At 42.5% G+C, this 27,233-nt stretch overlaps 1 protein-coding gene and 1 long non-coding RNA gene across 4 annotated transcripts in view; one reads left to right on the top strand and one right to left on the bottom strand.

Annotated features, from left to right (window-relative positions):
* Positions 1-8,350, bottom strand: part of MTAP (methylthioadenosine phosphorylase) — a 41,702-nt gene extending 33,352 nt beyond the window's left edge. The window contains exon 1 of one of the 2 annotated variants that reach the window (XM_087444679.1): positions 8,188-8,350. In XM_087444679.1, the coding sequence (XP_087300805.1) occupies positions 8,188-8,220 (33 nt within the window). In that variant the 5' untranslated portion in view covers positions 8,221-8,350. The remainder of the gene's footprint in view (positions 1-8,187) is intronic. The other variant, XM_004428396.3, reaches the window with a different exon arrangement.
* A 95-nt stretch (positions 8,351-8,445) lies between these two features.
* LOC147914431 (uncharacterized) lies at positions 8,446-19,873 on the top strand. Of its 2 annotated transcripts, XR_015555455.1 has the most exons (5): positions 8,446-8,804; positions 14,896-15,057; positions 15,825-15,947; positions 17,601-17,639; positions 19,465-19,873. It is a non-coding gene; the product is annotated as an uncharacterized LOC147914431 (long non-coding RNA). The 2 variants fall into 2 exon arrangements; XR_015555454.1 differs by having other exon boundaries at positions 17,601-19,873.
* The last annotated feature ends 7,360 nt before the right edge of the window (positions 19,874-27,233 follow it).

Here is a 27,233-nt window from a genome sequence, read left to right as displayed (position 1 = left end):
CCTATGCCACTAAAATCCCAGAGCTGTAAGGGATCACAGATAGAGGAGCCTGGAATAGCATGAAACGTTAGCCTCATGTATACTTATGAAATCCAACTGTCATTTATATACATATGTAAATCTAAGTAAGTAATTCAAAGGTAGTTCCATATTTTTTTCAGTTCAAGTGCTGTATTGCATTTTCCAGAGATTAATTTAACATTCCTTGTCTTCAGGGATTAATTGGAGTTAAAGAAACTTGGTACCACCCTCTAGAGTAATCTAATTTGATGACTAAGAAACACAAACAAGAACAATTACAAAGATAACTAAATATTAACTAAACTGTTAACTAAAAACTAAATAACTGAAATCATTAGGAAGGTTTATTAGGGCTGATAGTTCCCAAAGGAGAAACAGTAATTAAATTGTCCCGTTTAAATTTAAACAGGCTATAGAGATGACACTGTAGTACAAATCTAATGGAAAGGGACCTGAGCATCTTTTTTTCAATGAAAAGCTTTAATCTATTGTCACTTGAGTAAAATTTCTACCAAATGAAAAAAAGTAGCTTCTTGAGAAAAAAATTCCAGAGTTAAGAATTAACTGAACATCTGAATAAAATAATTTTCAGATCAGGTTCCAAAAGTGGCCTTATATTAATATGTGGGAAAATGGTTACCTCTCTGGCCCTCAGTTTCCCTAAAAAAAAAAAAAACTACAGAACAAGAAAGTAAGGGCAATTTAGTAAGATTTTACTGAAGAACAGCCAGTTACATGATTTAGAATTTCAAAAGTGCCCCCACGGCTTCCTTACGCGGCTAAACCAGTTTTTGAAGTTGGTGCCACCTTGTGGTACATTGTTGAAACCACAGCAGGTGACATGTTCTATGCCAACCCCACATTTCTCTCCTACCTTATTACAACTTAACATCATAGGTAAAAACTAACCAATATTACAGTTTTCAAATCAACAAAAGTGTTCACTTAAGTCAGTACATTTAAATCATGCCAATTCAGTAGAAATTAAAAAAAAAAAAAATCACAGTTTTATGCAATGCTAACCCTTCCTCTAGCTGGCTTCTCCATTTTCTCCTTCATTCCACATACCTCTGACGCACCACAAATCACGGGGGGCCTAATAAACTGTCCAGCCTGTGTCATCACCCAGACCACAGAACTGAATTGCTGACTCTAAAATTATTCTCAGCCTAGTCTTCGGGATTCTGCTGTTCATGAAAACTTCCAGGTTTTTTTTTTTGTTTTTTACTTATGTCCACTTTGACTTGGTCACTTCTAGATGTTCCCTGGGCCATGGCATCTCCCATTCTAGATTCAACACTGGCCTCTCAGACTCGTATATACACAACGAAACCTACACTTTGTTCTGAAACCATCCTCTCAATTTAGCCAGCATTGCAGCAGTGGGTAAGAAACGCTGACTAGGGGTCCTGCTGACGTTCAGTGCCCTGGAGCCCACCCTCAGCAGCCCCCAGCTTCAGTCCACACCACCCTGGCTACACCTTTTCTGCACTAGTAGCTGGTAACTCAGCCCTCAGCGAGGAACACGTAGTACTGGCCACGAGAATAAGAGCGGCTGCTGCTCACCAGAAAGGCCAGCATGGGGTTCTGGCACCGGAATTATCTGCAGGCGAGCGCACCCGGTCACCCAACCAGCTCTAGCTGTTTACGGAAAACCATATCTTGCCATGGGTACAGGACAAGTGTAGTGACTGAGCACTGCCACCCCACACCAGCAACCTCTAACCATTTTCCTGCTGCAGATGGAGGCCAGCAGTGCCAAGATGTGGCAATGGCGCCACCTGCTGGCCCCATGGCAAAGTACAACGAGGATGAAACTCGCAAGCCTGATGGCCTACGTCTGTCCACCCCTGAGCCTCCAAATTCGACAATCAACTCAGTACCTGCCTTGGTAACAAAGTAACTGTGTCTGAGCACTTACATGTCACAGGCACTGTGCTGCTTCAGCCGCCTTACCTCATTTGATCTTCACAACCACCCTATAAGATAGGCCCTACAGTATTATACTCATTTTACACAAGAGAAAGGAGAAGCATAAAAATTAAGAAACTTGTCCAAGAGCAAATCATAAGAAGCAAAGCTGGAATAGGAACCCAGGTCTTTCACACTCAACCATGACGATATGCTACCTCTTCAAATGCCCTGGAGTCCTTTTATAACATCACACCCTATTAGAAAAGTTTTACTGTCTCCATGTATTAAGGAAACTGATGCTCAGTTACTGTCTCCATGTATTGAGGAAACTGATGCTCAGAGAGGTCAAGTTCTGGACCAAGGTCACAGAGCACAGAAACGATGGCTCTGTGTGTCTAAGTGAACTTGGAGGGGAGGGGGGTCTCCATCAGAGATGTCATCCACACTCAGGAAGCAATGACAAGACCTTACCAGGCTCCTGGGCCAGAAGCATCAGCCCTCAATCCAGGCAATCCTAGGCTGCCTAGAAAATGTGTTCCAGGATGGAGATGAAATTTCTGGGCCACTTCTGTGCAGCCAGGACTCCTTCATTACACAAGATCAAGTTCTGAAACTGGGACCCCTCGGTCAATCAAGGTCATTGCCAAATTCTGACAATTAGTGGTTCATCCCACACTTTTCCACTGACAGAGCACCAAGTCAATACGCATAAAAAGAGGAGAGGGTTTGACTTCCTCTCTGAGACTGTGAAAGCATTTCATCTAAAAGTTGGCTTACCTGACCAGAATGGTTACTTCCAGCAATGCTAAAAGGGCCCCTACTAACCCCTACCCTGCATCTATTTCCCCTGGTACCTGGACCCAGAAGATGTCACACACCTCACCTGGTTTCAGGAACCACTCACCATCACTTTGGGGCCTGGACACGCTACCTCAAGGAACCTAGCACTCAGTGATGGCATTCTCAAAACCCCATACCCCCAAGCAGTGGAGATTAGCTCCTGCCACGGAGATGGCTGCCTCTGAGGGCCTTGAGCTCATGATGAGGCAAGGGAGCCAGAGCTCGAGCTGGCGGCAATCCCTGATCTGAGCATCTCAGTCCTTCAGCTCTGGCTGCCAGTGACAAGTTTGGCAAGCACAGCAGACAAAAGCCCTTCTTATTGGGCCGACCTGGCTTTGAGGCCACCCAGGCCGTTGCAAAATCCCGGAAGTCCAGCTGTATGGGGAGAGTGGCCAAATGTCGCAGCTGGAGAGGCCCATTCAAAACCAACAATATGGCCCGTGGAGATAACAGGTGGCTCCATCTCTGACAAGACACCTCTCTCTGTAAACCACCCTGGTAGGTGATGCTTATGGGTTGAATTGTTTCCCCCCCAAATCCATATGTTGAAGTCCTAACCCCCGATACCGCAGAATGAGACCATATTTGGAAATAGGGTCTTTGAAGAGGTAATTACAGTTAAATGAGGTCATGGGCAGGCCCTAATCCAATATGACTGGTGTCCCTGTGAAAAGAGATTAGGACACAGACATGCAAATAGGGGAGACCGTGTGAAGACACAGGAAGAAGATGGCCATCTGAAGCCAAGGAGAGAGGCCTCAAAAGAAACCAACCCTACTGACACCTTGATCTTGGACTTCCAACATCCAGAACTATGAGGAATGAATTTCTGTTGCTTAAGCTACCCAGTCTGTGGTACTTTGTTATGGCGGCCCTAGCAAACTAACACAGTAACGCTACACAGTCACGCACCACATAATGACATTTTGGTCAACATATACGACGGTGGCCCCATAAGACTAGCACCATATAGCCTAGGTGTGTAGTGGGCTGTACCATCTAACTTTGTGTAAGCACACTCTACGATGTTTGCACAACAACCAAATCGCCTAACGATGCACTTCTCAGAACGCGTCCCTGTTGTTAAGTGACACATGACTGTATTTCAGTCAGTCTGAGGGCTCAGGACATCTGTTTTTTTATTTAAACAACAACCTCTTGCAAAGTCAAGATATTATTCGAACGGGTAGACACTCTCTTGAAGGTACAGTTCACCTCCTGAAATGGCCAATTGTTTTGAGGAGGATTTCCCTCCACGCTTACTGTACTCTGTAGAGCTCCCCTTCGCTTGCGGAACAGCAGCAGGATTCTTCTGGGTGCTCCTCCGGGGTCAGCTGCTGGACACTACAATCCCCCGGGGAGCTGTCAATACCGAAGCCCAGGGCCCAGACACCAGAGATGCTGATTAATCGGGCAAGGCAGAGTTTGTGTTCTTCAGGTTCCTCAGGTGGTTCTAATGCACAGCCAGAATTGAGCACCCCTGCTCCAGGGCCCAGACCATAAATTTTCAAAATCTGGACTAGCTGTGTGTCACAGGTTGAATAACAGCCCCCGAAAGGGATCCTATCTGCGTCCTAATCCCCAGAACCTGTGAACCTGTGAACGTTACCTTATGTGATTAAGTTAAGGATCTAGAGATGGAGATTATCCTGGATTATCTGGGTGGGCCCCTAATGTAATCACGAGTCCTTATAAGAAGGTCAAAGAGGAAGAAAGCGATATGATGGTCGAAGCAGAGGGATGTAAGGTGATGCGATGTGGGCCATGAACCAAGGGAAGCTGGTGACCTCTAGAAGCTGGAAAAGGCAAGGAAACGGAGTCTCCTTAGATCCTCCAAGAGGACCCGCCCTACTGACACCCTGATTGTAGCCCCGTGGGACTCATTCTGGACTTCTGACCTCCAGAACTGTAAGAGAAGACATTTGTGCTGTCTCAAGCCATCCAGTCTGCGGGACTTGTTACAGCAGCCGTAGGAAACTAGTACACGAGGACTCACCTGAAAAGCTGGTGAAAAATGCAGATGCCCAGCCTTTTGAAAGCTCCCTGGTCAGTGGCTGTCACACTTTCCTGGGCATCTGAATTCAGTGAGGCTCTTTACAAGCCACATTGCTGGGCCTCAACCCCCAGAGTTCCTGACTCAGCCAGGCTGGGGTGGGGCCCAAGAATTTGCATTTCTAACAAATTCCCAAGTGGGCCTTGAGAACCACTGCTTTAGATGCTTCTGAGGCACAGACCAGACTACCATGATTATAATCCCAGTTAAGGATCTAGGGTCCAATTTACACAAAAATTTATATCACCTGTTTCCTCATCTGTGCCTATAAGCGTAAGATTCTTCCTTAATATGGAGAATTATGAGAATCAAATAAAATAATGCATTACTATCTGTCACTGTTTCTGTACACCCTCCCACCTCCAGCAAAACCAAAACCAAAACAGACTTCCTCAAAGCAACAAGATTTTGTTTTTCTTTGCTGGTCAGGGCATAAATCTGGCTGCTCTGATATCTCCTCACCAGGCTGTCTCTGTCTTGAGGATTTAGCCCAGGGTCCCTCAACCAAGTGTGAATTGGCTCTCCCGGGGGTGTCCGGAAACTTACGGGGACATTTCTGGCTGCCACAATGTCTGGGGGGAGTGGTACTAGCATTTGGTGGAGAGGGGCCAAGGATGTACTATACGTCCTGCAAGGCTCAGGATAGTCCTACAAAAGAAGGACTTGTCCTGCTCTAACTGCAACTGTGTCCCTAGGCAAAAGATTGAAGGCTTGTTGGTCATTTGGTTTCCATTTGGGGCCTGTGAGTTGTCCCCAAGGTTCTGAGGGTCACTCAAGGCCTTTCAGTCTGAAGGTCTTTGCTGGCCACAATCAGCCAAAAAAAGAGCTTATAAGGCCCATTCTCCACAGTTTAGACTCCACGACTTGCCTGTCCCCCTTAATACCATTTTGTTAAAAGCCCACTACCCACCTATGATGGGACCATATCTCCTCCTTGCTATAGCAACCATGATTAACAATTTACTTATTTTTAATCCTTCAGAGCAAAAGCCTGGACTGCTGCCTGGGGGAGCGATAGCTCATTGAAGGAGCGCTCCAGGATGCCCTTCCTGGTTGGTTCAGCCCTCTGCATACCACCCACCCATGGCGATGAGGACATCTCCCTGAGGTCCTCCCAGACAATGGCTGTTATCAATACTACGGGAGAGCATCTAGTGGGCACAAGGAGGCAGCCTGTTTTATGCTCTCACTCCACACTCCCTCTGCCTTAAGGCTGCAGGATCTCCTTACTTACACAATGAAACAGGGCACAGAGACCACATGTCAGATTTCAGAAATGCCTCACAACGTCTAGTTGGTCAGACGCCAGGCTCTAGGCCCAATTCTATCACTATCTAGGTCCAACTGTGTAACTAGACACCTTAGTTGACCTTTCTGGAGCTCAGCTTTATGTCCACAAAAAGGGGTTTGTGTGGCTCTGTGGTCTTAAGGAACATTCCAGCTCTGCATCCTATGATCTGGGAATAGGATGTGGTTTTTATAAGCCCATTTTGCTCTGGACACTAGCACCTCGTATTTTCTATATGGGACGTTGTCTCAGCGGTGGGGGATTTGGTGTTGGCATCACAGATTCTCAAGAGCAAAGCTGTCACCTTTCCAACCTCAAAGACAGAAATCAGCAGGCAGGCCCAGCACTATTTGTACCTCTTAATTTTATATCCAGCCACTCACCAAGACCAAAAATATACATCATTCGATATTTACATCACAGTGCCCACTCGGCACTTAGTGCCCTGCACCAATACTACAGGGCAACTGGGTGCAGGGAGAACGAGGAACCAGATTAAAGTGACACAGTTATAAACACCATCCCTCTCTGCTCTCAGTATCACTGTAAGTGTATTCCTGTAAGGGACAGGTGACAGTGTCCTGCCTGTCCACTGATGGCCAGGGGCTAATGATACCTATCGTAATAATTTAATTGTTGGAGAAAAGATATTCAAAATTAACCTCACCTCCCCTACTAAGAAGCACTACCATTTAATAAGTTTCAACCACGTGCTGGGCCGACAACACAATTCTAAATGTCCCAGCAAACCCTGCAGTAAAACCCCCACTTTATAGATGGGCACCTAACTTTGCAAATGAGCTTCACAAAAACTCTTTCTGCCTTGTTCTCCGTGACTGGTAAGGGAGAGGCGTTCTACCAATATCTGATGAATGCAAGATTCTTTTCCAAATGGCCAAAGGAGTTTCAAATCTAAGTGTGCCTGTGCCCCCCCCCCCCCCCCCCCCCCCCCCCGCCCCGCAACCGCCATCATAAGTGTCTCATTAAGAGCTGCAAGGACCTAATAAACGAATCAACGAATCCCTCTGGCTGATTTAACGCTGACCAAAGAGAATTGCCTTCTCCTGGGAGAACTGAACACAAAGCCGGGAATTACAAGAGATAACCTGGAGAAGCGGTGGACCTTCCTATCCAACTGGCCAAGAATTTCTCAAGTCAAACAAGTTAAGTGGGTTTAGCCAATCATAAACAGCCTAGAAGAGATCTGAAAATTGATCACCAATTTTTCCTCATGCACTGCAATTCCACACTCTCTCCCGCGAGGCACCAACCATCACTTAAAGAAGTGTTTAAAGCCCCAGGGAAGCTCGCTGCACCCTTCAGAACTCGTGCTCTCCTCTGGTCAAAGCTCCCACCGCACAATGATCCTTTGTACGGAAACCTCTGAGGTCCGAGTGCACAAGAAAACTGATCTCTAACTTTCAAGGTTGCAAACAAAGCAGTTTAAAGCCAGAGTCCCCCAAACAGGGAGCGGCCCTGTACTGGACTCCATTTCGGTGTTGGAAAGAAATCTCAGAATCCCCAAAGCATTGCGCTGCAGGGGAAAACTTCAGAACAGAAGGCCTACTTTCGGAAGAAAAAACCAAGCCGGAAGCTTGCAAAAGAGCAAGCACGCAGTTCTCCCACGTGGGCCGCAGGGCAGTGAGCAGAGCGAGAGCGGAAGCGTGAATCAGGCAGGACTCAAGGAGAGGGTCTCACCAGCTGCAGGCACCCCTCACCTGGCACACCCACTAGCCCCAGACAGATGCATCTCCCTGGGAAGGAATGGCGCTTGGGATGGGTTGGGGGCCGGACGCAGCACCCCCTACCACCCCACTCCAAAGGGCTTGCCCACGCCCTGCCTGGTGCGGAGGCATCTGAGACGAAAGGTGGGAGGCCGAGTTTGCAAGCCTTCCCTGGCCCCCTGCTTCCCGCCCCTGGGAGAACCGGCCCGGATGCCGTGCCCCAGACCCTCCCCGCCGCGGCGGGGGCGCGCAGGCAGGGCGCATGGTCCGGAGGCGCAGTCCCCTGGGGCGGGAGCGAGAGAGCACAGAGCAGGGCGGACCGCAGCCGCCGACACCGCCAATCTCACCTTCACGGCCGCGGGGATGGCACCTGAGGCCATGTCTGCTCGAGGGGGGCAGGCGCGGGGAGCAGGCTGCGATAGCGGGTGCGCGGGGCCGAGAGCGCAGCGGGTTCAAGGGCGCAGCGCCGGACAGAGCCGAGCAGAGTCCGGGGGCGGCCCTGGCTCCTCCTCTTCCTCCCGGGGACAGCTGGATTGGCTGCTTGTGTGGGATCGCCCCCGCCACCCCCCTCCTCAATTCGAGGTTCCCGCCTCCTGCCCCTTGCACAGACTTTTCCGGTTCTTGGTTGTCTTTTTACCATGGTCAGTTATAACGGATTCAGGATGATGATGATAATGGAGACGGTTTATTGAGCACACTGTCGTTCCAGACTCGGTGCTTTGCACTTGAATCAGCCCTTTAACTTTCACAAGAACCCTACAGGGGGAGCAGCACTCCTGGCTCTGCCCAGCATTAGCTGCGTCCAAGGCTCATCTGTAAAATCAGGCCCGTCTGCATTCCAGAAGTTTTCGGGGAAAGGAGAATCCCCCAGAGGAAGGAACAGGCTGTTTCCAAAGATTTGCTCTGGCTGCTAACCCGGGGCGGAGTGCGGTTTGCTCTTCCTAACGCAGTGACCCGACCAGAGGTTTGCTCCTTTTCCTTAATTCCTGGGGGACAGAGCAGGAATGGGGTTGACTCGAGACTCAGGGATGATAAAAAGGAAACAGAGTAACATGCTGCTGGATAAACTTTCTGATATACAAACTATGGCTTACTCATCTTCAATTTGAGGGGAGACTTTTAAAGGGGATGAAACACTGCCTAACTCCCACCCTGGCTATCTTGAACCTCTCCCACCCCCCGCAGAGTCCCATACACCTACGTTCTGAGTCCAGACTCACGTCTTCATCATTCAACACTGGCTGGTCACCACCATGCCGCCCCGGCCCCTTGTCCCAAACACACACAGGACAGCAGCCCTCCACTAGGATAATCCCTTACTCTCAAAATCACCAACCTTTCTCTACTAGGATAATCCAATTTAACCTCGCTTGATGGATTAAGGTCTCCTAAACTGAATGGGTGACAGTGATGTTCTGAGATACAGAAATGCTGCAAATTTCTCTGGGGGTGGGAGGATGGCTGTGGAAGTGAAACGGAGAACGAAGAAGTTAAAAATCTTCCCTAGAACAAAAACTTGGAGATAAGCTTTGCTAACTTGCAGGTCAGAGATCAAGCACTTGCTCTTGGATATGTGATGTCTGCGAAGGGAAAATTGTCCCAAGTCTAGTTTGGTTTTGTTGAGTGATGTAATTCACAAGCCATTTCTGGGAAGAAATTAGCATTTCTAGATAAAATTTAAGCAATTTTCTAACCTCTTCTGAGAGATCAGGCACTAATTTGTATGGGGCATGCATTCAAGACCAATTGACCCACCTCCAAGGGGACTCTCACAGTTTTCATCATTATGCATTATGAAAAAAAACCCATACAAATGCTTAGATGCATGGGACTGGCCAACTGTAAGTGATTTGAACTCATAACAGCCGCTACAGGGTTCTCTTAATAAAAGAATCCATTTTAGAAGTATATGTCAAAATAAGATTTCAGAAAGTTAAAAACATAATATTCAAACAAATATATAGTCAGCCCGTGTCAGAGATGTATTTAACTCATTAGAAAAGGAACTAGCAGGATGACAAAGCTCGTTCAAAGGATATAAGAAGCTGAAATAGCAGAAAAAAGAATGTTAGAATAAGATTAAAAAATTAGATACCAAACTGATTTTTGTTTTACAAGGCAGTAAACTGTAGCCTTTGGGGTTATCTTTTCTATGAACAGATACTATTTGCATCTTTAACATAGAAAAAAATTTGCAACTTATCAAACAAGATATCTGACACAAGAGTCAGAATCCTTATCAATGAGAAACAATAAAAGTTACAGCCCTTAGGTAAGGGGTCGGCAAACCTTGCCTACTAAGAGGCAGACATTGAGGAGTGTGTGAAGCTTGGAAACGTAGACAATATCAACTGAAGGAGCGTAGCTGTGTTTCTTTACAGCTTTATGGACACTAAAACTTGAATTTCACATGTGACAAAATGTTATTCTTTAGATTTTTTCCCAACCACTTAAGATTCTAAAAACCATTCTGAGGTGGAAGCTATGCGAAACAGGTGGAGAGCTGGTTTGACTGAGGACACGGGCCACTGTTTGCCACTCTCCTTCCAGAAGCCGATGGCCCTTGGGCAGACTTGTTGGACAATGCTTTAATGTGTCTTTGAAAAGACAAACAGTAATCTTTTTGGCTTATTTCCAAGTTTTGGATAATTTTTTTCTTTAGCAAGCCCTAGAATAAAAGGAAGACAAAATTTCTAATAGTGGTGGTCTCCCTTTTTGATTGGTATGAGGATTCCTCAACAAGACAACAGGAGTCTTCCAGGGTCTCTCTGTGAAAGTAGCATCTTGCCCTCCCCTTCTGTTCTCTTCTGTTCTATAAATTCCCTCTGTTCACCTGTACCCTTGTTTTTCTCCAGGCAATTCTAAAGAAGGACCCAGGCCACCTTGCAACAATTCTAATTATGAAACTGTATGGATATTTCAGTGGCTTCTTCTTTTTTCAGATAATCCGTCATACATACCTCCCTAACTTCCAGCTCCTAGCCAATAAGCTACTGAGATCCCGTTGCCAATAGCTGTCCGTATCAGGTCTCAAGCAATGATCCTCAGTGTCCCACAGTTCCCTTGTAGGGGAGAACCTACAATAATTTATGACTTTAAACGTGACTAAATTACATGCTAATTTTGAAGACTTCTCCAAATAATTCCAGGATCATCAAATATTCAAGAGCAAATATTCATCCAAAGGTGTGAAATGTATCATCTCAGTCAACCATCTCAGCTTTCCCACTGAGTGGTCCCATCTCTGCTCCTAAATGTGTCAGTGTGGGATGGATGCTTCAAAATAGACCCAAGCTGGTTGGTAACCCCTCCTCAGCTAGGCATGTTAAAGCTCTCAAGTTGTCATGGCCGAATTAACGCACACAACTCCCTACTACCTTGTAGAAATTTGGGCCAAAATAAAAATTCTAAACAACCTGAGAGTGTCCTTGCAGATCCTCAATTCCATGTGACTCAGGTCTTGTTACAATACTCTTGTATTACAGGAGATACAATGGGTAGGGACATTTTGGCCGCTACTTTATTAATGGATTAGAGTCTAGCATTGGAAGCTAAGGGAAAAAGCTTAAAGTTCTATTAGCAAGTAGCCACTCTGGATATAGCAGAACACTGTCAACAAAATATCTTAAGAGGACAATAAAAAATTAATAATAATAAGAAGAAGAAATTTAAAAAATATTTGCCCCTTCAAATTCCTAGCCAGGCAAGCCCAGGCAGGCATAAAAACCCCAGAGACGTCTGAATTGATGTAAATTCAGGTTCAAAAAGCTCAATGTCATCATTGCACACGGTGTGGTCAATAGAAAAAAAATTAATCCCAAATTGACACAATGAACCTTAACAAAATTGTGTTCAGAGAAATTTTTCTAGAGGCAGTTCTCAAAATAATTAACTTCTCTTTCCCCTATCACAAGGCGAAAAAAATGGGCTTAAAAGGGAACAGTGGCTCGTGTTTATTACGATAAGGAGTGAAAGATATACAAATATGTACCAGGCCAGCCTCTGTAAAAAAAAATTAATATTATTTGGTAAATAAATAAAAGATTTATCTACAGTCTAAGTTCTTTAACTCTCTTGATTACAGTAAATAACTGAATGAATTAAATTATTTTATTAGTTTTTAAAAATACAGCTATGTGTCTTTTTTCTGGCACTATACAGTGTAGGCCTAATATCATTTAACTTTACCATTTTTGTAACTAAAGACTTGGAATTATTTTGTCACAGAAAGCCTAATTAATTGGACCTTCCTAAATTTGTTAGACTTGTCTTATAGGTCAGTAAGTAATTATTACTTAGACTAAAATTTTAAGAAAATAAGAAAAATGCTCCAATCTCCCATTATTGGAGTAAAGACCCGTGGTAATGTGTCCTAATCAAAGAAAATATTATTTAACTCTAATTTTTGCAATACATTTATTGCAGGGTACTTTATAGAGGGAATTAGAAGTTAACTTCCTCAAAAAATATTTACAGCAAATTTTAGGTGGCAATTCCTTATAACGACCTTTAATAAAAGTGGAGTGTCCAGGGGCCGGCCCCGTGGCATAGCGGTTAAGTGCACGCTCTGCTGCTGGCGGCCTGGGTTTGGATCCCCGGCGCGCACGGTTACACTGCTTGTCAGGCCATGCTGTGGTGGCGTCCCCTGTAAAGTGGAGGAAGATAGGCACAGATGTTAGCCCAGGGCCAGTCTTCCTCAGCAAAAAGAGGAGGATTGGCATGGATGTTAGCTCAGGGCTGATCTTCCTCACACACACACACATACAAAAGAAGTGGAGTGTCCAACAATAAAATATAACTTGGCATCTGTATTTTTGGTTGAGGGAAGAAGCACATGCTTTGAAATGAGATAAGCAGGGTCAATTTTGACCGTCTGTTTTGAACGTGGTGTGCTTAAATAGTCAGACATTCCCTGACTATTTAATTGTCTTATTGCAATGCGATCAAGTTCCACTCCTTTAGTTTTCTCCCTCCCATCCTTCTATTCTAAGTCCATTTGACCATAGAAATAGCCAGGAATAGCTTTCCTTTCAAGTCATCTTGTTTCTTCTTCAGTGTTCACTTCCGATTGTATCTATCCTTTCATTCTGGAGACCCTACTGAAGATGACTTAAGTTGAATATAATTGGGATTTATTGAAGAAAAATCTTGTCCAGTTTTCCACTGTCCCTAGAACAATGCTGCACATTATGAACATATTCTAGTTGACAGAATGGCCATCTTTCCTGGAATCCTGGAACCCTCACAACCTATGAAATAGATTTTATTATTTCTGTTATAGGACGAGCAAACTATAAGATGAAGCCCCTAACCCTACACACCTTCCTTGGTGAAGGGAGGATGTTCAAATCTTGCTCTAAAGAGACATGGGTCTCACTTTCTGTCCTCTATATAGAAAGGGACCATGAAGTTATAGATGCTCAGATTTGTTTTAATTTTACAGTTGAGACATAGTCTGCTCTGCTCAGTATGTCAGGATCTGAGCTATGATGAGTATTACGGACGGAATCTTTGTGTCCCTCCAACATTCATATGTTGAAACCCTAGTCCCCAGTGTGATGGTATTAGGAGGTGGGGCCTTTGGGAGGTGATTAGGTCCTAAAGGTGGAACCCTCATAAGTAGGATTCGTGCTGTTACAAAAGAGTCCCACAGAGTTCCCTTACCCCTTCTGCCACGTGAAGATGCAGGGACCACTGTCTATGACCCAGGAAGCAGGCCTTCACCAGACACTGAATCAGCCAGGACCTTGATCTTGGACTTCCCAGCCTCCAGAACTGTGAGGAATAAATGTGTGTTGTTAAGCCACATGGTCTATGGTATTTTTGTTACAACAGCCCAAACTCACTAAGACGATGAGAGACTCATAATATGGGCCCTTGAGTGGCTTCCGCTCTTCATTCTACTTTTAGAACTTAAGGCACTCTTGTGGGCAGTGGAGAAAAATTAAATATAAGAAATAACTCTAAGAGCGTTTCTTTCTTTCCTTGCTAAATCCATGTGTTATCTGGAGATAAAGTCTTAAAAATAAATTGGGAATGGGGTCATGGTTCTCTTCTGAGCATTTTCAAGAGCAACAACAAAAATAGCTAACATGCATCGAAAACGCATGTTCTTCATTTAATCCTTACAGCCACCTTTTAACCTGGCTGCTGTTATAATCCCCATTTTACCGATGAGGGGACAGAGAGAGACTGTATCATCCTCACCTCTCTTTTTTGCTTAGTTGCTCCCTTCAAAAACTTCCTTGTCTTTCGGGGCCTTCCAGTCTTTCCTCTCTCTTCCTCATCAAAATGTCAATCAAACCTATCATTCCTGTTAAATTGTAAATGTCCAATAGCAGCTTACACGTTAACCTCTCCCAGGGGTCTGTGAATTTCACAGAGATGAGAACAAACTAAGATAATAAAACTCTAGGTGGATGTGATGTTTGAGAAAGCACGCGGGTAGGTGTTATTATCACTATTACCATAGGAGGCTCAGCACGTTTAAGAAGTCTTTTCAAACTTATATAACTAAGGTAATTGGGATGCAGTCCTAAATCTGTCTTAACTACAGAGTCTGAACTCTTAATTACTACATATTCTTCCCACTACGTGCTGGGCCTTACGCTAAGTGCTGACGAGAGAAAGATGTATGACTTATACATTCTCAGCCCTTACGGAACTCCCAGTCTGGTGAGAGGAGTCAGAAAGAAAAGTCAGATATTATGAAAATGTGGTAAGGGTGAGGTTAGAGACTGCCACTCAGGGCTGTGAAAGCACAGAACAGGGCGCATTTCCTGGTCTTCCTGGAGAAAGTAATATCTGATCTGAGTCTAAAGGGATGAGCCAAGAAATTAGGGAGGTGAGCAGGTGGGTGTGCGTGAGACAGAGAGAGAGAGAGAGAGAGAGAGAATATGTATGAAGGAAACTGACATAGCTGGAGAGAGTAGTTCGGATAATTGACCACCCTGTAGACCATTAAAATTAGGAATAAAAATGATTGATTGGATTTGATTATTAGGACGTTGTTGGTGACCTTTATCCTTAGCATGAACAAAAATTTATCATTTCAGAGCCAGAAAAAAAAATATGAAGAAAATACCAAAGCCAATGAGATAATATTAAAATGACTTTTTAGAGCTGTGGCTGGTCAGAAGCGTTAAAAGGAATCCATGTTGGTGGAGGTGGAGAACTCAATCTACCCAAATCAGGCAATGAAAGGGAGAAAGAAAGAAGTAAGTAAGAACTCAGGAGGTATAAATCACAAAATCACTATGAAGGATATAAACTTGAAATCCCTGGTTGATGCAGCAATTGTCAAAAGACCTCGAAGGTCTACCTGTAGCACAGATGATATCACCCAGGAAGCAGATAATTCTCAGGTCCTGTGACCTGGTCTGAAATCTCTAACCTATGTAGTCATATTGTGGTCATGGACACTTGACCCAGCAAATTCTGATCACCCCTATTGTAAGTTACTGCGTAAGTATGGGGTAACCTGGTTTGCCTGAACAATCCTGATATCCCTGATATAAATCAATTAAGACATTTTAATTATTGTTAATGTTCCCACTTTACCTCTTAAAAGTGTCCCAGTTGAGAAAATACATTTTATGGTAACCCTAGGTGAGTGCCTTACAACCTTAGAAAAGTTTCAGATTAAATATAGAAATGAAATAAAGCAAACATAGTATTAATATCTTTGTGTTAAGTTTAGGGTAAAGCTCTGTATTTCTTATTTAAACTTTGTAAAGTATATAAAAATGCATAAAATTTCACAGATTATCCTTGTAATTCTAATTTAATGTGCAGTTGATTTTAAGTTTGATTTTAAGCCAAATGGCAAAGATAATTTGACTATAAGTTTTATACAATATCAGACTGTATATTTTGTACAGTCGTTTAGTCAATCAATATTCCTTTTCATTGGATGTTCATGTCATTTCTAATTGTCTTATATAGATATTTAAATATAAATTTTTTCCTATGAATAATTTTCCAGAAGTGGAGATAGGGAGTCAAAAGGAATGACATTTTGTATTGAGTCAAATTATAGAGAGCTTCTATCACCTTGCACTACCTGGGAAGAAAATGAAATTTTCAATTTCCTATATACTCATCAATAGTAAGTATTATATTTATAAATATACAATCTATTTTGTGGTTAATTTGCATTATTTGACTACTTGTATGTTTGAGCTTTTTCTTATATTGTTTTGGCCATTCATTTTTCAGTGTTTTGACTTGATCCATATCCTAAGTTGAAAACACATTAAATAGATGAATAGATGTATAAATACTTTCCTTCTAAACCCCAATTTTAAATCCTAATTCTACAGAAATAGTCAGCTATACTTTCTAACTTGAACTAGAAAGAAAACTCACTATCTGAAAGGACATTTATTGAAATAATATCTACCATGTCAATTACATTACAGTTACATGCTGATTACAATTATTGATTTAATCTCCAAAACAAATGTAAAAAATGGAATTATTCTTCCTATTTTATAAGGAAGAAAATTTAGGATTAAGGAATGTCAAGTTACTTTCCACAGGTTATATAGTATATTTATGTAGAGAGAGTAGATTTACAACGCAGGGATGGGGAGTTGGGCAAGTAGGGCTTGGGGAGTCATGATCAGAAGAAATGGGTGCCACATGTATTCCTGAGTCTATCTTCGTGTCATTGGCTTCAAAAGGAAGAAGGTTTTTGTAGGTTGAAGATGCCCAGATCTAAGCAATAAACTAATCACTGGTTCCCTTGATCACTTTACTTTAGATATGGTAATTTACAATTCAAATGGCAAGACTCCACAGTTTTCATAAAACATTTACAGAATGATGTACATAAATATTTGGTTTTCTATCATGAGAGTTGACTGCCTTTTGTGTTGGCACCACCCTGGGGCCGTTGCACTAAATTGGTTGAGTGCCCTGACTTTTCAGTGGTGACTATACTATTTTTGACATTTATCAGACAATCAGATTTCCTAAGAAATAATCTCAAGTAGGATTATCAGTTATCTATATTCTGTTTTGGACAAACTTAAAGAATGCCATATGAGCTTTTGTGATTAGCTGGTTATAAATTGAGATAGTTCAATGGTTCTTGCAACTATTCATGGTGCAAAAGTAATAATTTTTAGGACAGGATGGATACATAGAGTTAGGAAATATCTGGGTGTAAAAGCCTCTACTGTTATCGAAGTCCTTGCATTTCCTTTCTGGTCTGACAATGGTAAACTGTGGGCAAAAAAAGCAAAAAAAGATATTTTGATTTGATTTGCTATATTTCTGAGTAATATAGATAATTTTATAAGCATATAAATAATTGTATTTCAAAAAATATTTGAGTTCTTGGACATATTTTGCTTATAGGCTTTGTAAATTTGTTCTGTAAGGAATTTGAAATGTTTAAAAATGAAATAAAATGTGTTAAATTTTTGAAAAACGTTTAAAATTTTTAATTGAATATAATTACAAAAGAGGACTGAGGGAAATTATTCTATTCAATATAGAAATGTTAATCTAATAATCAATGAAAAAGTGATGATATTTCTCATTGTACCCAATTTAGAAATAGAATAACGAACTTTGTAAGTTGAACATAACTACTTAAGAAAGACTTGTTTTCGATTTGGTGACCTTAATAAATTGAATATTAATTTTAAAACCAAATAGCTTTTAAACACTGCTTTATACATACAGAGCCCTCAACTCCAGAATATTAAACATAAAAGCAAAAAACTCACATTGATTATTCCACCACGAACAGAAACTGGCCAGATTGAAGAGCGTGAGGAACAGTCTGGAGGTGAGAAAAAGAGACTACAGATACCTCCTTCATGAAGTTTGGATGAAAAGGGAAGAGACATTGGGACATGATAAGAAAAAGACAGGGAGTCAATGGTTGTTTTCTTTTTCCTTCCATTTAATGATGGAAGAGCTTTGAATATGTTTGCAAGAAGAGGGGAAGAAGTTCACACTGAAGAAAAAATGGAAGATACTAATGGAGAAGGCTGGCTAATGGGGCAGGATCCCAGAGAATCCCAGAGGATAGGATCCGAAGTACTGGCAGGGAGTGTAGTCCTGTATCAGAGGACAGAGACATGGGTCTGCAAGAAAGGAGATAAGAATGGGGCTCTAGGTAAATTTAAGAGCAGATATTGTGAACCTACAGGAGATCACTCCTGATGGCCTAATTTTTTCAACAGAGTAGGAGATGGGGGTTGCATATGGTTTTGAGGATAAATGGCAAATTTTTGGCATGGTTGTGAGACCATGTCAGATTAGGGACCATGAATTTGAAATGGTACCAATCTGCAAGGGTGTACAGTTTTCTGTGATAGGCCCCTACTGACTAATTAGATAAGACCTCAAGGAATGGAGGGTGTTAGGGAGGTGAGTTCATATCATCAACCATGGGCATCCAACCTTGTAGGGAACAAAGAGGCCAAGAAGGACCTGGATGATGGGTGAAAGTAGAGGATCAAGGAACTAGAAGCCTCAAAGAAGTCTAAAAGCAGTGATGGTAGGGTGAAGGGGTGTGAAAGATAGCGGGAAGGAAGGTCCTGGAGGGAGATACTGAAGCTCAATGTTTTAGAAGAATAGTAACCCCAGGTTGTGGCAAGATCCAGGAAGTGAACAACTGAATCAGATAATCAGATAGTATAGAAGGTGTGTTTTGTGTGTGTTGTCTGCATTCATACTGCATCTCCTGGGACTATGACAGGGCTTGGGATAAGAGGAAGACAGTGAGCCAGGATCCAATTGCTGGAGGGGCTGGCAAATCAAAGCCAACATGGATGGCCAGAGATGCCACAAAGATGGCAGTTTTGATAGTTTTATAGAGGTCATGGAAACAAACCATCTGGAATTGTCAGTGAGGAACCAGGAGAATGCCGCCCTTCATCACAGTCCCATGGCATATAAGGAGGTATATCAACCTCCCCACAAGAGAGCTGTGGAGGGAAATGGTTGACTAGGTTTAGTCAAGGCAAAGAGGTAGAAAGAGTAATCTGGAAGGAGGCTGAGGTTGTAGAGGAGCTTATTAATAATTAAACAATCATTTCACAGAATGTAGTGGAAAGTGTATTTATAAAGTGCTGAGGGGAAATGGAAGAAGGGAGTTCCTAATCAGCTTGGTAGCTTGGGAAGAATCAGGAAAACCTTCTATGGGGCTATATGATGAGGATCCTGAAAGATAGTCTCTAGTTAGCTAGGTCAAGGGGGGAGGGAGAGAAAGAGGAAGGGACGGGGAGGTAAGTGCCAAGGTTCAAGCCAAGGGATAGTATTTCGTGGAGATATGGCACCTCTGTGGTATTGCCACCAAGTGACTGAAGTGAAGAGTATGCTTCTGATCAAACTGTAAGAATATCTCTTACTGGCCAAATGGAGCCGAGGTAAGAGAAAAGAAGCATGGTGTTGATGAGAGTTTCATAGGCCTCCCCAGAGATCTTGTACCAGATGCAAAATTTTATTCTAGACCATCTTGTTACCAGCCATGGACTCTATCCTGCTCCTCTTGTCTTGTCTAAAAGTCTAACCTTTTGTGTTTGACCTAATTTGCTAGTCTTGTTGAAAGGTGCAGATGTTCCTTTCTCTAACGACTTTGAGGTCTTGACCTTATGTGGTTTCAGCTATGTTGCAGGAAGAAGCTCTAAGCAACAACCATCCTGGAGCCAGCAGCTCTGAACTGGCCCAGACTGGCCCAGACCACAACCACAAGAATAACACCTGCGCAGATAGGCAGAGAGTTGTACTAAAGTAACTTGCCTTCATTAACATTGTAAATTCTTCTCCTCTGGGAGGGGCGAAGCAGCCATTTTTAGATCATGCAATGTATGTAAAAGCATGATTTGAAACCATACCTGTGCAAGCTTATCCCCACCTCTACATGTGAAAATGAAACTTCCCCTTTGAATATTCATTCTCTACCCCAAATAAAGATACCCACCTCCCTGTGCTCAGGGAGCCATAACTTTGTGAAATTATTCCCTATGGTCTCTGTATTCTTTTCTGCATGCTGCAAATAAAATTTCTGCTTTGTGAGACAACTACTTCTGGTGCAGTTTGATTTAACTCACCAAGAAGGGGACACACATTTGATCCAGTTACAATCTGACAATGGGGGGATTGCCAGAATTAAGTTAAAACATAAGCCACAAATCTTGCTCCAAAAAGAACATACTCATGTTAAACTCATCTAGCTCTTTATTAAAAAGTTTTATGCTTATAATGGACTTAAAATAGAGAGGAAACAGCAGAAACAACAAATTGTCATCTCTGTGCTGTCATGCCTGGATTACATCCTGTTCTCTGTGCCTGCCCATTCTCTCGACCTCCCCTTCCCTTTTCTTGCCTGTCCACCCCTTCCATTCTCTCTCTCTCTCACTTCCTCAGACTGCTATTAAACCCAGGCATCACAGATTTGGTACAATTGAATTGATGGATTCTAGGGACATTTTAAAATGATTTTCATATAATTTTGCCTTGAAATTCCTCGTTTTTCTTTCTTTGTCACAGTGGTCAGTTTTGTGTCCCAGTTGTGTTGCATAGAGCATGGTTCATAGGTATGGCTTATATTCATTCATTGAATGAATAACTGAGTGAACGACTATATGAATGAATGAATGGAAGGACAAACACACTAATTAATTATGTATTTAGTTTCAGCAAAAGAGACAATGAAAGCTCAGAAGTGCCAAGGAACTTGAATAGCAGGGAGCAGCAAATGTTTGCTTTTTTTTTTTTTTTAATCTACAAGTCAACATTGTCAAAAGCTTGAGTCGTGTTGACTTCATATGAGAAAGAAAAGGAAAAAGAGACAAAGAAGAGGAGAGAGGGGTGTGATAATTTAAAGGTCAATTCTAAAGTGTATTCTACTGTAATTTACTTCAGTTGCTTCTAGAACAATGCATGTGGTTTTTCACAGTTCTTTCCTCAAGGATCCCAAACTGTTCATATAGAATTATACACTGATGGGCCGGCCCCGTGGCTTAGCGGTTAAGTGCGTGCGCTCCGCTACTGGCAGCCCGGGTTCGGATCCCGGGCGCGCACCGATGCACCGCTTCTCCGGCCATGCTGAGGCTGCGTCCCACATACAGCAACTAGAAGGATGTGCAGCTATGACATGCAACTATCTACTGGGGCTTTGGGGAAAAAAGAAAAAAGGAGGAGGATTGGCAATATATGTTATCTCAGAGCTGGTCTTCCTCAGCAAAAAGAGGAGGATTGGCATGGATATTAGCTCAGGGCTGATCTTCCTCACACACACACACACAAAAAGAATTATACATTGATGATGTGCAGCAGATGGTAGCACTTTTCATGGGTCAGCAATATAGAACAAGATTTTTGGGAAAAAATAAAGCATATATAGGGCATGAAATCTTTATTTAAAAATACTGCAGAAGTAAAATCAATATTAAATCGGGGGTTAAGCCTTCTAAGTCTCAAATACCTTGATGATAGGAAGGCAGACTTTTAACCACAAGTACATTGTTCACTCTGAAGCAAAGTGATAACTGATATGTTTTAAAATGCCAAATTTGAGCCTTACAAAAGGGGAGCTGTAATGGATGGAAATCATTTGGATTTTTACTTTTAGATTGTTCCTTTATCAGATTTTTTTAATGATCAATTCACAGATGTTAGCCAAGAGAAGGACATTTACGCACAGACACAATGCGTTTAGATTACTGATTAATAGCACTAAATGACTTCCTGCGTTGTCCTTGGCTCCATTATTTCTGCGTCAACAGAGTACCTCAGAGTCTCTTGGTATTATCAAGTCTTCACCATTTCTAAACATTTAACTACTTTACTTGGATATTTATAATCAGATTAAAAGCATGAACAATGTCGGTAGTTTGAGTACTTGAACTGCACAGGAAAATGCAGACCCACTCGTTTTTGAGAGGGACAGTGCTTGCCCTGAAACTTCCAACAGGCCTGTGAAACTTCCATCTGGGTGAAGGAGCAGAGGCCAGTCTAGCACTTAGTTTCTTTTTAGATCTTCATTCCTTCATTTAGATCTTCATTCTTTAGCCATGCAGATGAATAATAACTGCTTGAATGGGGATAAAAAGCATTCCGTTGCATCTTTGCATATAATGAAAAGTCCCCTGTCTTTGGCTCTTTGATTTCCTGCATGAAGCCCACATGGATTTTACTACATTAAGAAAGAGCACTAGAAAAAACAGAAGGGCATATTTGCTTAAATTGCTCTTTGTATCAAAAGAAACACCCCAGTGGGGTTACCACTGAGTCAGGCCACACTCTGCTTTTCACCAAGGCTGAATCAAGGGCAGATGAATTCCAAAGGCAAGGTGGGTTTAGATTCTTTGAGCACTGTTATTTTAATCAAGTTTTGCCTTCTTGGCAAAACTGTCTCTGAGTCCTTCTACTTGATTAGCAACTGAAAGATACATAAGAAAGGGATTAGAAATACTGAAGAGTGCTCAACTATTAGGAAATGACCCTCAGATTTAATTTCCAAAGAATAACACTGCTCTGTATGGGAGGAAATATGGTCTAGAAGCATGGTCTAGAAGTGTGGTCTAGAAGCATCGTCTATAAGCATGGTCTAGAAGCATAGTCTCTGACTCTAGACTATTTGGTGTGGAATCTTGTCGCATTCTGTGCTTCAGTTTCCTCATCTGTAAAACGAGGAGGACGGTACTGGGTGGCTGTGAGTGTCAACACTTGTAAGGCACTAGGACTGTAGTCAGTACTATGTGTATTAATGATGATGATGATGTACTAGGTACTGCATTAGGTGCTGAGAATACAGAGATTGATAAAATACTGTGTCTCTGCCTCTGGGGAGCTTAGAGTCTTTCAGTGGGAGGCAGATAAATAAAAAGAACCAAATATTACAGGTGTAGTAGGGAAGTTCTATAGAGTTCTGGGAGAGGGGTACAAGGGACAATATGGTGAGTATGGCCTGGGTAGTGGGGAGAGATGCTTTGAGGAAAGGCTCTTGAGCTGAATCATGAAATATGACTTACGTGTTTGCAGGTAAGAAAAAGGGGCAAGAAGGGGCTTGTGAACATGTGACTGAAGGCCCGGAGTCAGAACAGTATGGTACATTCACAGAGCTGCCAATCTCAGACTGTGATCAGAGCACAGAGTGTGTGTGTCCTGGGGGCAGAGTGAGAGGTGAAGCCCTACAGGGGGACGGATGTCCGAGTCCAGCATTGCAAAGAGGGGCCCGTGGGCTGAATTTTGAAATTAGATGTGTTTTGTTCGGCTCATTCAGTATTTTTAAAAAATAATCTTATTTTAAAATTTTGGATTTTTTACATGGAAAAATCTGGATTACCAAGCTTTCTAGAAAGTTTAGAAGGTCTGGCAGTACTGTTCTAGTACCAGCACAGCACCGATGGATGACATGTGCACTGCCCAGACCTCTGATCTGGGTTGGTCCCAGACCTCTCCCCCTCCGGTTCAGTCATGAACCTCACCTCCAACCTGTCAGCATTTACAACTCTGATCTTTGTATAACACTGTAAGGAGTTCTGATTTTATTCTATGGGGCATGCAGATCATTGAAGTGTTTTAAGCAGGAAATTCTACTGTGATCTAAAATGCATTTTTGTGTGGAAAATGGATTGAAAGACAAGATGCTGAATTGTTTTCAGCTTTCAACAAAAGTTTTACCCTAAGAAGTGACTGGACACACACCAGGGCAATTGAATACCATTGGCTTTTGCTATAAGATTTGATTAGAAAATAAAATCCATTCTTTGAAAATGGTGACCTTTAATCTTGTTCTGGAGGAGCCATCAATCTTCCAGTCACCTCTGTGTTATTTTTATTTTTAAAGGTATGCAAAAAGTCTAAGATTTTAAGAGGAGAACTTAATCTAGTTTGGTAGCTCCTTTATGCATCAATAGATGGTCCCCTTACGATTCGTAATGAAATAAAATCAGATCTTAACACACCTGGAAAGGGCTAAGGGGAGTGCATACATTTCAACAGGGGAGGAGGGTGGTACAAAACAGTAACAGTTACTGATTGGCAGCAAACTATTTCTGGCGCAGTGCGTTTGCCATTTAAAACCTGCTCTTACTGGTAGAGACATCTCTGCATCTTCAGATAATCCATGACTTCTTGGGGAAAAGGCATATGACTCAAATTGCATGGTAGATAGAACTAAGCCTACGGCTTTCCTGGCTTGTGGTTCAGGCCTCAGGGAGGTTAGCAGAGGCAAGGCAGAAGCTGCTGTGCTGGGATCCGAGTGCAGAGTGATGGAAAGGTTCCTGAAGCATCTCATACCCACTTCCCTTTGGTCCAGGGAGTGGGGGCGGGGAAGCTAATCATGAGAGGGGTGAACTAATCCTGTACTCATGCTCTGGCTTTCTGTAAAAGGACCAGCTGGCTTGTACCAGGGGAGCTGTGCCAGCAGGCAGTAGGCTGAAGACCCAGGCAAGAGCTGATGTTACAGCCTTGAGTTTGAAGGCAATCTGGAGGCAGAATTCCTTGTTCCTCAGGGGACCTCAGTTTTTTATCTTAAGACCTTCAACTGATTGGATGAGTCCCTTCCACACTATGGAGGGTAATCTGCTTTTCCAGTCTACTCATTTGAATGTTAATCACATGTAAAAAATAGTTTCACCTGACCAAAGGGAAGTGGATGTGAGATGCTTCATGAACGTTTCCATCACTCTGCTCTCTAATGCAAGCACAGCTGCTTCTGCCCTGCCTCTGCTAACCTCCCTGGGGCCTGAACCACAACATTTAGACTGATGTTTGACCGAACAACTGGGCTCCATAGCCTAGCCAAGTTGATACATGAAACTCACCATGGCACAGGCTGGTCCGGGTATCATAGGCTGGAGAGAGGAAGGAGACTCTGCTCCTGAGCTATGCCCATCTCTGAGAAACCAAGTTTCAACTTCTGAGTTACGTCTGATATTCATTGAACAAATGTAAAGAACCTGCTATGTGTAAAGTTCTTGCCAATTCTGCTCTCCTTTTAGGGTGTCTATTGCTATTGTCACTACTTGCAGGAAGGGAAACTTGAATGAATACGACACAGATTTTGGCCTCCAAGGAACTTATAGTCTTGTGGAGGAAATCAACCTGCAAACGAATACCTGTCATTCAGAGCAGAGTGACACCAGGGTGTACCTGAGGTGCAGGGTGGGGAGTTCATGGCCCAGAAGAAACAGCAAGGAATTCTGTTTTGTGGGTTCAAACAACCAGTCTTTGGAAAGAAGGAAATTAGAGGATATTTTTTTCCTCAAAATTTTTTGTGAGAATGCTCTAGAAATAATTCCTGGAAAAGACATGCTAATAGAATCTTACAGCTGGATGGGACCAACTAGAGGTCAATATATTCTAACCTTCCACTTGACATAGAAATTAAATCCTAAGCAAAACTCCCATCGCTTTAAAGAAGTAAATTCCCATTTCAATGCCAGGCAGCAGACACTTGCATTCATTTCTCTTCATGATCACTTTAGGAAAACCAAACACACTGACTGAAAAAAATGCACTTTAAGCTATTAAAGTTGACGTCTGTGAAATCCTTCCTAAACACTTGTTCAAATTAAGTGTTAAAAATTTTACACTGAATCATACTTTACTTACAAAAAATCCTTCACCTCAATGAATCTTTCTTTATCCCCTTTCTAAGTAGATTCACTTTCTTAAAAATAAATTTAAAACACTATGGTTTCTTTTAAGGGAAGTCTCAACCAGTATCAAATAAAATGTCATGAATATTATATATAAATTTTCTCCCTCAACATAGCAATGCCTCTTTAAATGTATTAAATTTATTATATTATAAATTATATATATAAATTTTTCCCCCTAGCATGGCATTAAATATAGTTAATGTAATTTAGTGTTTTGTATGTTGTAGAATAAAAAATCCCATGAGGAGAATCTTAAAATGTTTTACAAGTATGCCCTGGAGTAGATTTTAATCATTGTCCTTTTCTTCATCTGGCCACTAAGAGAAAGCAAGACTGTGCGTTGACATGACTTTATGCAGAGTTGAGAAGTGTTAGCAAAGTTTGGCCCTGACTGGCTGCTGACATCATCCTGTCCCAGAAGCCACATAGTCCAACTGCTGGTCGTCATGGGGAAGGCATTCTGGAGCCTCCCCTCTGCGTGGCTTTGTTTGGTAGTCAGTAATGCCAGAAGGATAAATTCCTGACTTCCTCCTACCCACGAAACACCTTGCTGAACATCCTGTACACTCTCCAGGTCACCCAGATGAGAATCTAAGGGAAAAATCAGCCAAGTCCAAACAGTTCTCCGCGGACTCCCAGAGAAGAAAAGCAATTTCAAACCCAAAGTAGTTCAATGGAGAGTGTTTTCACTGAAAATTAATCACTGTTGATTTGTTGTGTCCTTCTTCTGTCTCAGGTCTCTTTCATTTCCATTATTGCCGAAGACTTGTAGGAAAAGATCCTGAAATGTTTAAACCTTAATATACTAAAAATAAAAACACAATAATGATTCTTAGGAATGAGCTAGAGAAGAGGACTAGTTTGGAGTGATGGATCAGTACTCCAGGTCCGTCAAAAATGTCACCACATCTGGTGGTCTCACGCTATGCAAGAGAAATCAGTGGATTTTTCCTTTAAAGGGAATCTAAACTGCGTATGTGTGCTGGATGACACTCAGATTTACCTTTGTTGTTGAGTGAAAGCAAAAAAGAAAATGCTGGCATCTGGCAAAAACTCAAGGTAGAACTTCCTGCAGGCTTTTGTTTAGGAAAGGGAAAAAAAATACCCAATTGTTGTAACACATTTTTTTTTTTTTTTTTTTTTTGCTGAGGAAGATTCGCCCTGAGCTAACATCTGTGTGCAATCTTTCTCTATTTTGTGAAATCATTGTCCTTTCCTCATCTGGCCACTAAGAGAAAGCAAGACTGAGCATTGAAATGACTTATGCAGAGTTGAGAGGCGTTAACAAAGTTTGGCCCTGACTCGCTGCTGACATCATCTGTCCCAGAAGCCACATTGTCCAACTGCTGTAGTCTCCACCACAGCATGGCTGACGAGTGGTGTATATTCATACCCAGGAACCGAACCTGGGCTGTGAAACGGAGCACACCAGACTTAACCACTAGGGAACCCGGTCAGCCCCCTGTAACACATTTTTTTCTAGTTTGTGCCTCCGCAACTATCCACACAGGAAACATGATTTTCTATGATTTAATTGTAGTTCTTTCTCCAGCGTGGGAGCATGCACCTGGGTAGAGTGCAGTGTTCACCAGGTTAATGAGAACACACGAACATAATCTTCATCCCAGCGTGCATGATAGAGCTGATTCTTCCAGAGAGCCAGCTCTATTAACTCTCCCTGAATCGGGTTACGGTGGAGACTGGTGCATCAGGAATGATAGTAGAAATGGGGTGCTAGTCCTTGTTTTCCCAGCTTCTTG

The sequence above is a fragment of the Ceratotherium simum genome, chromosome 20 (assembly GCF_057802395.1).
Source record: "Ceratotherium simum simum isolate JZ-2026a chromosome 20, ASM5780239v1, whole genome shotgun sequence".
Lineage (NCBI taxonomy): Eukaryota > Metazoa > Chordata > Mammalia > Perissodactyla > Rhinocerotidae > Ceratotherium > Ceratotherium simum.
The sequence above is the reverse complement of the archived record's forward strand: the minus strand, read 5'-3'. Positions and strand labels throughout refer to the sequence as shown.